Source organism: Gallus gallus, chromosome 2 (assembly GCF_016699485.2).
Source record: "Gallus gallus isolate bGalGal1 chromosome 2, bGalGal1.mat.broiler.GRCg7b, whole genome shotgun sequence".
Lineage (NCBI taxonomy): Eukaryota > Metazoa > Chordata > Aves > Galliformes > Phasianidae > Gallus > Gallus gallus.
The window spans coordinates 34697573-34710696 of record NC_052533.1 but is presented as its reverse complement, the minus strand read 5'-3'; the positions used below and the strand labels follow the sequence as shown (position 1 = coordinate 34710696).

At 38.2% G+C, this 13124-nt stretch overlaps 1 protein-coding gene across 4 annotated transcripts in view; it reads left to right on the top strand.

The window, feature by feature from the left end:
- Positions 1-13124, top strand: part of TBC1D5 (TBC1 domain family member 5) — a 307207-nt gene that overhangs the window by 149180 nt on the left and 144903 nt on the right. For all 4 annotated transcript variants that reach the window (XM_015281811.4, XM_015281808.4, XM_040696662.2 and 1 more), the window contains one exon: positions 2994-3060. In XM_015281811.4, the coding sequence (XP_015137297.1) occupies positions 2994-3060 (67 nt within the window). The remainder of the gene's footprint in view (positions 1-2993; positions 3061-13124) is intronic.

The window sequence follows — 13124 nt, the reverse complement described above, 5'->3', positions numbered from 1 at the left end:
ATTAACATTTCTAAAGGAGACCACAAATTCAGTTATGGGTATCATGAATCTTATATTCATAACTCTTAAGTATACGTCCTAATTTGACTAGAAAGTTGAATTGTTATCACTGCAGATGCAAGTAACCTCTGTATTCCACTGGGAGTCCACCCTACCTTTCAGACACAAGGCTAACTGGAACTTCCCTGAGGAGAGGTGATCTAGGGCATGGACTCCCACAGCTTATTGTCATTAGTTAGTGAAATACGTGTCCAAATGTTCTCATTAATTGTTGACTGTGAAAGCTTACCAGGATTTGCTGGAAAGCCTTTCAGATAACAGTAGGTGAAATTTAAGAAATCTTTTAAGTTAATGAGTACTTTCCATTTTGCATTATCATTTTTAGCAGTTTTAACAAAAGGTATTGAGTCATCTTTCAAGATATTATTAACATAAATATTGGTCTTAAGGGGGATGGAATAAGAAGGAAAAAAAGGCCAATTTACTAATTCATGTTTCTGAGAGAGCTGGAAGTATGTAGTCCTGGACAGTTTTGGTAGCCACTGCTAATGATTGTATGGAACAGCAAATGTGGCTCTGAGAAAAAAAAAAACAGTAACTTGTATGAATGATATTTATTAACAACAGGTGTACAATTAAGAATGCTGAAGTATTGACGTTGTCGTTTAAATAAGGGAAATTATTGGGAGTTTTTTCAGAAGGAATGTTTCAGAATAAAGAATTATACATGTGAAGTTTTTTGTGAAGGACAGCTGACTGCAGGCATACCCTTTAAGTCTTAGCGGATGTATCAGACCCCACATCCCATCTAATTTTCCTTTTTGTGTCCTGATGAAAGAAAATATTTTTTACTGAAAATCTGCTTCTCTTCATGGAGTCTAATTGATCCTTTGGGCAGGACAAATGGCATAGCAGAAAGATGATAAAGGCCTTGCATTTTTCAGATAGTTCTTCAAGTAGGAAGATGATCTTGTTGCCGTTCTTATAACAGTTCCAAAAGACGTTTTTCAGCATATAAACATAGCATTGTGAATGAGTTTCCTTTTCAGTCTGGTTTTTCCCTTTCTTAATTTTGAACCTTCCAGAACTACAGTCTGGATAATGGAGCATGAGAATGTAGCCAAACACCCAGAAGTAAACATATGTGTTCTTATCAGTTCCATAGGTGAATTTCCCAGTCTCTTCTCTGTTTCTCTTCTGGACCTCGTGTCATAAAATATTTACTTCTTTTCTCAACATAGCAGAGTGTGTTTTGTAACAATAGTGGAAGAAGGTTTTTTTTCCAACAGCTTGTTGATTCAAAATGAGTGAAGAGTGAAGGGAGGAACTGGCATTTCATACTTTTTAAAATGCTAGGTGTTAAGTTTCTGAATGGTCACTGTTGAATTACTAATTACAAATCTGGATCCGAGTAATCATTTTCTATTTCACACTTAAACAAACAAACACTTTCACACAACCCTGCCACTAAAATATAGAAATATCTGAGATTTCACTGGGGACACGTTCTTTTGGAGGGACATATTTTCATGGCATGTGGGTTTTTGGATTTTCAAAGTTGCTCATCAAAAAAAAAAAGTGAGTAATTTTGATTTTCACAACTTACTGTTTTTCATGGGAAATTTGCCACAATAAGTGCCATCTCTGCACACTACGTTCTTTGCCAAGGAAGAGTCGGGCCATAAGCATAGAGAGAAGTGTGACAGTCATTTTCATAGACTAAGCAGGTCAAACTATCAACCTGACCTAACAAGTCTCATCACTGATCATTAGTTCCACATCCACATATCTCTTAAATTCCTCCAGGGACAGGGATTTAGCGGTCAGCCCCTTCCAACCCTCTCTCTGAGGAAATTCTTCCTAAGATCCAAAGTAAACCTTCCCTGGTGCAACGTGAGACCATTTTATTGTGCCCCATCACTTGTCACCTGAGAAAAGGGACCAGATGCTTTTCTTTCCACCTTATCCTATGAATCTAATTTGACTTTATCCACGAAGTTCTGCCACTCTCCAGAGACTTAGGAGAGGTGAAACAAGACTCATTCAGAGTTCTTGTAATCGTTCTTAATGGCTTTTATTAATTTCTCCACTCAAGTCTCTGCCTCGTCTACGCACAGAAGCATGATACTGAATGTAATTCTCTTTCTGGACTTGTGGCTGATTTGCTTGGTTTGATCTGCTAGAAATACAGTGTCTTACTGTATCCAGGCATTTTGCTTTGAAGAACAAGACTGAAAGAACTTGGTATCAGTAAGTGGAACAGAGCCTGTAAAGGTGCCTGATGCTATCTATAAATGCATTAAGGAAATATACGAGGACATAGAAGAATTATTAAGCTGCATGACACGTTATGCAACAGTAAATAGTATAAAATAGGGCATGAATAAATTTTATTTGAAAAATAGAAGATTTCTTCTGGCTTTTAATAATCCTTCAGTAGAAGCACTTATCACACAGAGGAAAGACTCCTAGTGCTTGCTTTTTCTCAGCTTCACTCTTCTGTGTATGCTTTTATATCTCAACATAAAACCAGATGTTTTACAGACATATTACTTAGGTAATTTCAGAGAAACTTTGAACATCTGCTATGAAAAAAAAAAAAAATACCACTGTTACACAGTCAGCTCAACATTTCTCACAATATAGACGAACTTTTACATTCTTTGTAAAATCATAGTCATCTATTTATATGGTATAGCTCTTTGGCTTTATTCTAGTAAAATTGTGTTTAGTAAGTTGTGAAGGGCCTCGAGTGAAACTTGCAGTAATATTAAGTCTTAGATTGCCAGAACAGTCAGGCTCCAAATTGAACTTAGTGGCTAGCTGTTTCTGTTGCCAGCTGTAAGAATTTAAAGGTGCAAAACCTTGACTAAGCAAGTTTTGTCATAAACTAAAATTAACATGTGCAGTAAAATCAATTGTAACACTTATTGTATTATTTATTATCATGATCTGTGTTATAACAAAGGCTTCTCACTTCTATTTTGTATTAGGAGGATCAAATGAGAATGGAAGCACACAGCACACATCAGATTCTGCTGGAACATTTATTTCTTACAGGTTCGTAATTTTTTATATTAATTTTCTAATTTTAATAAGCTTGAAGGTAATAAGCAACACAACCTATTTAAAGCAAAAGGACAGGTCTGTATTTTTCAAGACTATTGTACAACCTAAATGCAGCAGTTAGTAGACTGAAGATTAAGGATTTAATTAAGAATTATCTGAAAAACTTGTTTTCTAGATTATTATTTTTTGAGACAATTTTTCAACATATTCAACTGATGAAAGTTTTGGACATCTGAAAGCCTAAATACATTTTTCCCTAAGGTGTGCAGAAAAGTGGAAATTCTCACCTAAGTTAATAGAAGCTAAATGTTGAAATTTTTAACTGATCAGGGTCACCTTTCTGATTCTGTCAAAAATAAGTGCATTTGCTGGCAACATGGAACTCTTTGTTAGTTACTGCAGTTAAGATATAAAAGAAAACCATAGGATTTCTTAAATTCTGGGACTAATATTTCAATTCCGTTTGTAGCAAATACCAGTTAAAGGAGCATAGTACTGTGCAGCTTTGCACAGCACTGTCAGTAAGCTTGAGTCTTGCTTGGGTAAATACCAGAGGATGTCTTGTACTTGAAAGCAAAGCAAGGTAATTGGCAGATCTGTAGTTTCATCTTTCAGCCAGCAAAATACTGCCTCTGCTACAAATGCTAAATCTTTGTCCTTGTGACTGATAATTAATAGTAAGATTTGTGCTAACTAGAATTACTGCATCTGATTTCAATGCTTAAGTATGGGAAAGTGAAACAAGCCTACCATCAGATTATTTTGTATTCACTGAAGTAAACTGTAATGAATGGCATCTATTTCTTTCTCTGTTTGTAGTCTGCTGTAGCCTGTACTTCAAAGAGATGGGGAAGGCAGGTGGAACCTGCCTGTTTGCCTTGTCCTGGCTATGAGTAGGTAGGAATATAGCATGCTTCCTGGCCAGCCAGCTGTGCTCAGTATGAGGAGCCCTCAGGTTGGAATGACCAGTGGGGACACAAGTGGAGAACTTGTTGCAGACTGGTAACAGATTGCTGACAAAAGCAGGGAGAAAGCAGCCTTTCCTTGAGGATGCTGAAAAGAAGGACTTCTCATGATGACCTAGATGGAACAGCAAAGAGCTTGCTGCAATTCAGACACCCAGAGAAAGCTTCTGGGCTGAGAGAAGGTTAGAAAAAAGGATGTGCCTGCAGGGATGCATTTGGCCAGTGGAACCAAGTCCTTGCAATTTTCTGTATGCTAGTAAGTCCATGGTTCTGTTTTATGTTCTGATGAAACCTACTTTGTATGATAAAAAACCCTTTGAGGACAGTTAGGATGTTCATTTTAAGAATACTGTGTTAGCAGATCCATTTCAGTGATCTGCCTTACTCAGTTTTGTGTTGTATTTGTGTTCTCTAACTTATGCAGCATACAATTTAATTTAAAAGGTGGTCTCAAAAATACCACCAACAATAATTTCCATGCTGTTCAGATCAAAAGATCAAAATACAGATACAGCAACCATGTGCTCGTTTTGACTAGGAGAGAGTTAATTTTCTTTATGGCTTAAACACTGCTTTGTTCTGGATTTGTGATGAAAACAATGTTGATTACACTGGGATGTTTTAGTTGTTGCTGAGCAATGCTTACACAGAGCCAAGGACTTTTCTGTTTCTCATGCTGCCCTGCCAGCAAGGATCTGGGCATGCACAAGGATCTGGGAGGGTACAGGACAGCTGACCCAAGCTGACCAAAGGGATATTTCACAACATATGGCATCATACTGAACGATAAAACTGGGAGAAAAGAGGAAAAGGCGAGGACATTCGTAGTTACGGTGTTTATCTTCCCAAGTAACCATTAGATGCGATGAAACCCTGCTTTCCTGGAAATGGCTGAACATCTGCCTGCCGATGGGAAGAAGTGAATGAATTCCATATTTCCTTTCCTTGCAGGCACAGCTTTTGCTTTACTTATTAAGCTGTTTCAACCCAAGTGTTTTCTCAGTTTATCTTTCCAGTTCCTTCCCCCATCTCTGTGGGGTGGAATGAGCAAGTGACTGTGGGGCACTGATATGCCTGATGGTGTTAAACGTCAACAGGACATGAAGCAGCCTCTCAAAAGGAGGCAAGACAGAATTTAGCCAGATCAACAAAAGGAAAAGGTTGAGAGTTCTTCTCTGCCATTAATTCCAGGATACTTAGAACTGAAAACTGTTAACTCCAGAGACCAGTTGTTGTGCCCACCAAAGTTAAGTTTGGGGAAGAAGCCAGCTGCAGCTAGACTCTGGTTCCATGAGCTATGCTGTGGGGCTGGGACCCAGACCCTCTCATCCTATCCCTGGCATTCACCTGTCATTGAGCTGGCCCAGGGGACTGAACAAGCCCATCTGGGGTAAGTTTTGTGGTGATGTAGTTCATGGTGTTATCCTGATGAAAGTTTGAGTGAGTACCAGTGCCAGGGGAAGGAAAGCTACTAAAGCATACAGCTAGGAGTAAGTGGTTGGATGGAGAATGGCATCATTTCCTATGGTCAGCCTAAACCATAGCAGATCCTCCAGTTGAGTCAGTTTGTGATTCATTGATGGAAGCTGTGCAACCTGAAACACTATCAGTGCAGAATCCCATGGATTGATCAGACATAAGTCACCCAGACTGTATATTGTACAGCATCTCCTTCGCATTGGTTCAGCCAGATAGCTAATGGGAAAATATTCCAATGCTGAAGAATTTGAATTTTGTTCAAGAATTTTGTTTAACTCTTACCTGTCAGTCTCAGGACTTACACACATATGCTTATGTATCTTATGAATGTATCTTTTCAATACTTTTGGAATTTTATGCCTTGTTACTGAAAACATAATTAGAACAGTTCTTACAGTGCTCTAAACTTATTCCAGTGTTCTAAACTATCTTTAACGCTCCACAAATAAGTAGAGGATAAAGCTGGCTGTTGTATCTCTGTGTTCCTCAGTCCAAAGTGAATATAATAAATAAACATGACGTTGACGATGAATTCCACTGGAAAATAATCATATTCTGTCAGAGAAGATTACAACACAACTTACAAAACTGAAGTCAATTAACATTTTAAAAGGAGCCCCATATATCACTGCCAGAGTATTATTGTTGCAATTAGAGGCAAGATGATACAGCAAGATAGTACAGTATGTATATGTGTACGTACATATATATATAAAAGAAACATCTAGCTTTTAATAGTTACCAGGCTAGCACCATTTTTAAGTAATTTTACAGTGTTTAAGTTGTGAAATGAGTGTTTCCTGCTCAGTGGCAAGTAACTGCCATCGTACTATGAGACAGGCTGTAAATTTGCTGGTTGAGCTGAATGTTGTATTGATAGTTACAATTCTGGGTTGCACGTTACGTAAAAGTGAGCAGCTAATACCTTATGAAAGATTAAAAGTGAATCTCAAACTACCTTGAAAGTTAATGATGGTAAATGTATGTTATTTCTTTAAGGACTCATTAGAGATTTTGATTTAACTGTCAACAAATATTGTTTCAGTAAATTACTCATTTGATAAAAGTGATGATAGTCTTGTTTATCCAATGTATTTCAGTCTACTCAAAAGAAATTGGCTAGTGGATTTTGCTGTAAAAGAGACAAAGCCTTCTGTGGATTTTGATAGATGTCATGATTGCAGAAGGCTAGCAGATGCAAATTCTATGACAAATTTTCACTACTAAAGCTGTTTTAGGCTTGTTTAGGGGAAGAGGGACTTTTTAACATGGTGGTGTCATCTTAGAGTGTGTGGATCTTGCTTGCATTGGTCACAGCGCAGATTTAATGCTGCTTGTGTTCAGATAGTAAGCATTTCCCTCCAGGTCATAAAGTTTCTAAGTAATGTAAGTGAAAAGCACGTGTGAGTGGCACGTACTCCTAAATATTCTGCAAGTTTGAATGCATCCTGACAGGTCACAGAGAATTTTCTAATTGGTCTTCAGGTTTGATGGAAAAGTTTGTACTCTTGAGAAGATCCCTTACTAATAAGATGGTATGGAAATTCTTTCCTTGAACTATGTTATCAAAGTTTGAAGTTCAGAATTAGGAAAAAAAAATTAAATAGATATTTCATAACTCTTGGCTTTGAAACGTAAGAAACTTGGGGAAAATTCTTGAGTTTCAGTGTGCTGTATTATTTCACTGCTATGGATGAAGCCTTGTCTGGATGTGCAGATTGGCTGGACTTTGCCAAAAGGAAAAGAAAAATAGGTGTGGATCTCTAGTTTCAGTATCTGCAATGCAGTGCCACTGGAAAGTAGAAATACTGTCTTTCTCTTGCCTTCCCAAGGGCAGCTGACCTTCTCCTCGCCAAAGAGGTGAACCCCTTGCCAGCACATATGACTACAGACTATTACATTAATCTGTTTAGCCTCAGTACCAGCTGCTTGCATGTTTTTAATTATCTTATTAGATGGTATAACAGTGACCTATGAAATAAAATGAAGGTGAGTATTTTTTAACTTTATTTTACAGGCTATTTTTCTAAATATATTTTAATGACCTAATTATGACTTTTAGGGAGAGCCATTGATGCAGACATTCAATTTGGCTGATAGAATCTAACATCCCAAGGACACTTATTTTCTTCCAAGGTGGATTTGTACATTAATACTGCTTCTAATAAATATATAGCCTAAGAAAAGCTCACTTTTCATACTTGTGTTGTTAACTTACTGTATAGTTCAGAGACCCCTGACTACAATGCTGGATAATTTCTTGCTATATCTCTGCACTTGTATATAGATTTAATTTTTACCCCATGTATTAAGATTAAGTTCTTTCTTGTGTGGCTTAAATTCCATGTTTAAACATGTAAAGATTTCACCAAGCTGTGGGATGTGTAGTCGATGTCTATTCTTCCTTCTGATGATATTTAACCTAGACATCAGATTTGGTATAAGAAATACTTTGTTGTTCCATTTTCTTCACTGACTTCCTATAGATACTGCTTGCCAGATGTTTTCTCTCTTACTTCAGAAAGGCAATGTGGTCCTGCTGGCTGAGGCATGTTTCTTGTGCACCAGCCAACAACTCCAGGACTGATATTGAGCGTACAGAAGAAAGACGGCAAGGGGTGCAAGCTGTTTCTCCCTGTTTCCACTCCTTTCCAAAAAAGGGTAGTGAAGCTAGTTTGACTTCTGTTTGATCTATAGCTTTTCTTGGCATCTGAGTGAGAAATCACTACATAGCCTCTGTCCTTATATGCAAAGGGGTAGGCAACATATGCCTCCACCTTGCAAAAAATTCTTGTTTTAATTTGATAGGAAACAACCTTTTCCCATCTACACGCACCTATTAGTCTTGTTAATATGAAGATATGTTCCTTTATTATTTTACCCTGAAGATATCCTCATGCTTGTATAACCTACTTTTCCAGATTTTATACACTGTGTGACCACACATAATCAAGAGCTGGAAAGGGCAAGCTCTTTGTTTTCTTTTGGGATTTAAAATATTTTAAGATTCAAAAACTGTAGAGTAAAAGGTGAGACACTTCTGTTCTGTAAGGACAATTCACAGCACTTACATCTTTCCACTCTTTCCATAGTGCTGTAGTAAAACTGGCATCCATGTTTGTTTTGTCTCACCTAGGAAAAAATTTTGGACAGCATCCTGGTCAATGCCATTTACTTGCAACGAGGCCTTTTCACTACAAGTCTATTTTGTCTGACCCTCTGAAACTCAGAATGATTATATTCTGAATGTGCTTTTAATCTTTTTCTGGATGTAGTGGTCTGTGCCAGTAGTCTCATTTTTTTCCCTGTTTCTGAAGAAGTTTGCAATTCCATCTTGCAGATCTCTTATTTCCAGGAAGAGAAAGTGACTTCTTATACTGTAAGCCGTTTTCCTCCAGAAGCCTTTTTTTTCCAAATCCAAGAACACTGTAGCACCTACTGAGAGCTTGGAAGATTTCCATTTTCCTATGAATTCTTCCAAAATTATTTTCCTTACTTTTCCTGTTCAAGGGCTCTTACACAACTTCTAGCCCTACCTTGTCAGACCTCTTTTACTGGATCCTGCTGTCCAAAGGAATTTGCTAAGAAGAGGGAATTTGCAAAGGAATTTGTTAAGACAAGGAAGAAGTTGTCACTGAAGAATTCAATCCCCTACATGCAATATGAGTTTTCTAAGATCCAGACATTTTGGGAGATAGAAACTGTGGATTTTTTTGAGCTTGTGTGTGTGTGTGTTCACATAACAAGGCTGCATGCATGTGAACTAAAAAAAACTTGTGGAGATGTGGTTAGCTGCATGTCTAGAAGGGAGAAGTAGCAAAATAACACTAGAAATATGAGTTAGACTGAAGCAGCACAAACAGTCTATCTTTAACCTGCACAGTTACTAGAAAAGTAGATGAATTATCAGTTAAATGTTTAAAAATTGATCAGATGCTTCACCTTCCCGTGTTTACATCTCTACTTTTGCTCTAATGGAAGGTTAGCGACCTTGCTTCAACCGGGTGCCTAGATGCTAGCTGACAGACTTTAAGTGACATGGTGAGGCCTGCCATGCCCAGATCAGGAGATAGAACTCTACTCAGGAGACCTGGAAAGTAAAAAAAGTCCTATCTGTGTATGTAAAGAACTTCAAAGGTCCTGAGGGCGTGGCGGTTAAACTACAAGGCCTGGAATCTACAACTGGCAAATCAGTAACAATATATATGAAAAATAGAATAATAAAATGACTGTAATGCAGCTCCTGCCATTGAACATGATGTCTAAATTTTGTTTTGTGGCTCTGTAAACGTGTGAGGAAAATAATGAGGAGAGGCAAACACATTGATGAAGTTGAGACTTCCAGCTGGCTGTAAGAGTTCTTGCCAGATGATAGAATCATAGAGTCATAGAATCCTTAGAGTTGGGAGGGACCTTTAAAGGTCGTCTAGTCTAACTCCACTGCAGTGAACAAGGACATCCACAGCTATATCAGGTTGCCTTCACCTTGAAAGTTTCCAAGGATGGGGCATCAACCACATCACTGGGCAACGCGTTCCATTGCCTCACTACCCTCACTGTAAAAAGACTTTTTCCTTATATCTAACCTAAATCTACCCTCTTTAAGCTTGAAACCATTTCCCCTTGTTCTGTCATGACAGACCCTGCTAAAGAGTCTGTTCCCTTCTCTCCTGTAGCTTCCCTTTAAATATTGAAAGGTCACTATCAGGTCACCTCACAGCCTTCTCTTCTCCAGGCTGAACAGCCCCAGCTCTCTCAGCCTATTCTCATAGGAGAGGTGTTCCATCCCTTGGATCATTTTTGTGGCCCTCCTCTGGACACGCTCCAACAGATCTGTGTCTCTCCTGTACTGAGGACTTCACATCTGGACACAGTACTCCAGATGAGGTCTCACCAGTAGACTGGAGGGGCAGGATCACCTCCCTTGACCTGCTGGCCATGCTGTTTTTGATGCAGCCCACGATATGGTTGGCTTTCTGGGCTGTAAGGGTAAATTGCTGGCTCATGTCCAGTTTGCCATCCACCAGTACTCCCAGGTCTTTTTCAGCAGGGCTGTGCTCAGTCCTTTCATCCTCCAGCTTGTATTTGTTGTGGGAGTTGCCTCAACCCAATTGCAAGACCTTGCATTTGGATATGTCCAACCTCATGAGGTTCACCTGGTCCCACTGCTCAAACCTGTCTAGGTCCCTCTGAAGATGACATCCCATCCCTCTGGTGTGTTGACCCACTGCTTGGTGTCATCAGCAAGCTTGCTGAGGGTGTACTTGACCCCACTGTCAATGTCACTGGTGAAAATAGAAGAGTATCAGTCCCACCACTGACCTCTGGGGAACACCATTCATCACTAATCTCTATCCAGACACTGAGCCACTGACCACCACTCTCTGAACTCGATCCTGCAGCCAATTCTTCATCCATTGAACAGTTCACCCATCAAATTCATATATTTCCAATTTGGAGAGAAGGATGTTGTGGGCTACCCTATCAAAGGCCTTACTGAAGTCCAGATAGATGACATCAGTAGCTCTTCCTTTGTCCACTGATGCAGTGACACCAACATAAAAGCCACTAGTTTGGTCAAACAGGATTTGCTCTTGGTGAAACCATGCTTTTTCTCCTGTATCACATCCCTGTCTTCCATGTGCCTTAGCATTGCTTCTAAAAAAGCTAAAGAAGACCAAGGTTAGAAGGGAAGTGTCATCTCAATTCATGATCAATGACAGAGATGAATGAAAATGAAGTTTTGAGTACAGAGTTCCATGCCCAAAGCAGTGCTGCTGCAGGTACAGTCTTGCTGACCACATAGACTTTTGTCTCTTCTCCGGACTGCACTGCACTCATGCTATCAGCTTCAATAACATAAAGTTTTTGCTTATGTTAAGGAAATGATTTTATCTTTATTCATCCAAACCTTTTTAACTCTATGTTAGCCAAAATTAGGTGAAATCTTAAAAGTGCAGAAAACCTGGCCTTAAAATTTTGAGCCTCCTGGCAGTGCAGCTATGAGGAGCAACATCAAAAAATACATGTTTTCCAAGCAGAGCAATAAGCTTTCACATGAAAGCATTCAACTAAATTTTCAGGGTATCAAATATAAATCTGTGTATTTCGGAAATGTTTATGTTTTAAAAACTTTCTGCTTATTACTTGATACTATGTTTGAATTGCTTTTTTTCGGGTTTTTATAGAATAAACTCTGTTTTCATTACACTCCTGGCTTTTGCTTCACTTTTTTCTCAAATGTTCTTTTTATGGCCTAATAAATAATACAAACTATGCATGCTTCTTGGATATATGCATCATGTTTGAACAGAGCTGTTGCCTCTGAATGTGAATACTCCATTCACTTATTGATGTTCCTATCGATAAAGACCTCTTATTGCAAAACATATCACGTGATAATTAGAGGACTTTCCTTCTTTCTCATGGCCTGTTAGCCTCTTGCTTCATTGTTAGCCTCATGGCCTGTTAGCCTATGCCTCTCAGGAGCTGAGTTTGAGTCTCAGCATTTTAAAAGATACATTTAGAAAATAAATACATGAGACAAAATAACTATACACACTGTATAATGAGCAGTCAGGTACTGGTTTCTTCATTAACTGTTGTTTTGACTGAAATTTTAGTAATCATGGATAGTAACGTCAGCCAATAGGTCCTAGCCCTTGCAGTCCCAGAACGTAATCTTTGTGCTTTTCAGTGACATAGATTTTAGTTCAATGTGCTTGTTCCTCATTTACATTTCTATATTTTTTGAGTTTTAGTGTCTTTCCTGGCATTTGATGTTGTTTGAACATCATAGCACAAAAATATTTTTTTATACTAGCGTTAAACTTTGAAGACTGCATTTGTATGCATTAGCAGCAGTATTTCATAAATCAGTACGTATAGAAGTTAGCTGATGTTGTTTGCCAGAATATCTGTGCTCTACCACTTTTCCTCTTTTGTCTTTCTTCCTCTTTTGAAAAGAGTATTTATTTTGTAATGAGCTTAGGTGGGCTGAGGTTTTATTCTGCTTATCTGTCATTAGTGTATATGATTTACCATTATGATGCAGATTAAAATTTAGCAAAAGACCTTGAGGCTGATACTCCACTATAGGCTCTCGGTGGAAGAATGTCTTTGTTACCTATACCCCAAAACTCCCACAGCTCAGCATTGCCTCAGTAAAACTCCAGGAACTGTTATACTAGAATTATTTTCTTGTCTTCTTGTTCCCTTCCTTACAGTGTGTAGTCAGACAGTGACTCTTCTCTTCGAAATATTCAGATTTTTTTCTCTCAAAACCTAATGTTTTTAATTGTCTTTACAACTATTATAGCTCTAAAATATATCCTAAGACATATTCTGTTGGAAAGAAAAAATAAATATATATGGTTTGCTGGGAAATCACCTCATTTTGTATAAGAAAAAAAGTATGTGTGCTAGAGCAGACCCCAACATAAAATTAATTCACAGACAGACTCAAACTCTACCATGCTTATGGTAGAAATATGTGTTTCAGGAGGTGAGAACTAAGAAAAAACCTTGAAGAACAAATCTGCAGCCTTCATCCTCTCCATTTTGCTTGCTTTTTCATCTAAATAATCCAACTGTCTCAATAAATATTTTACA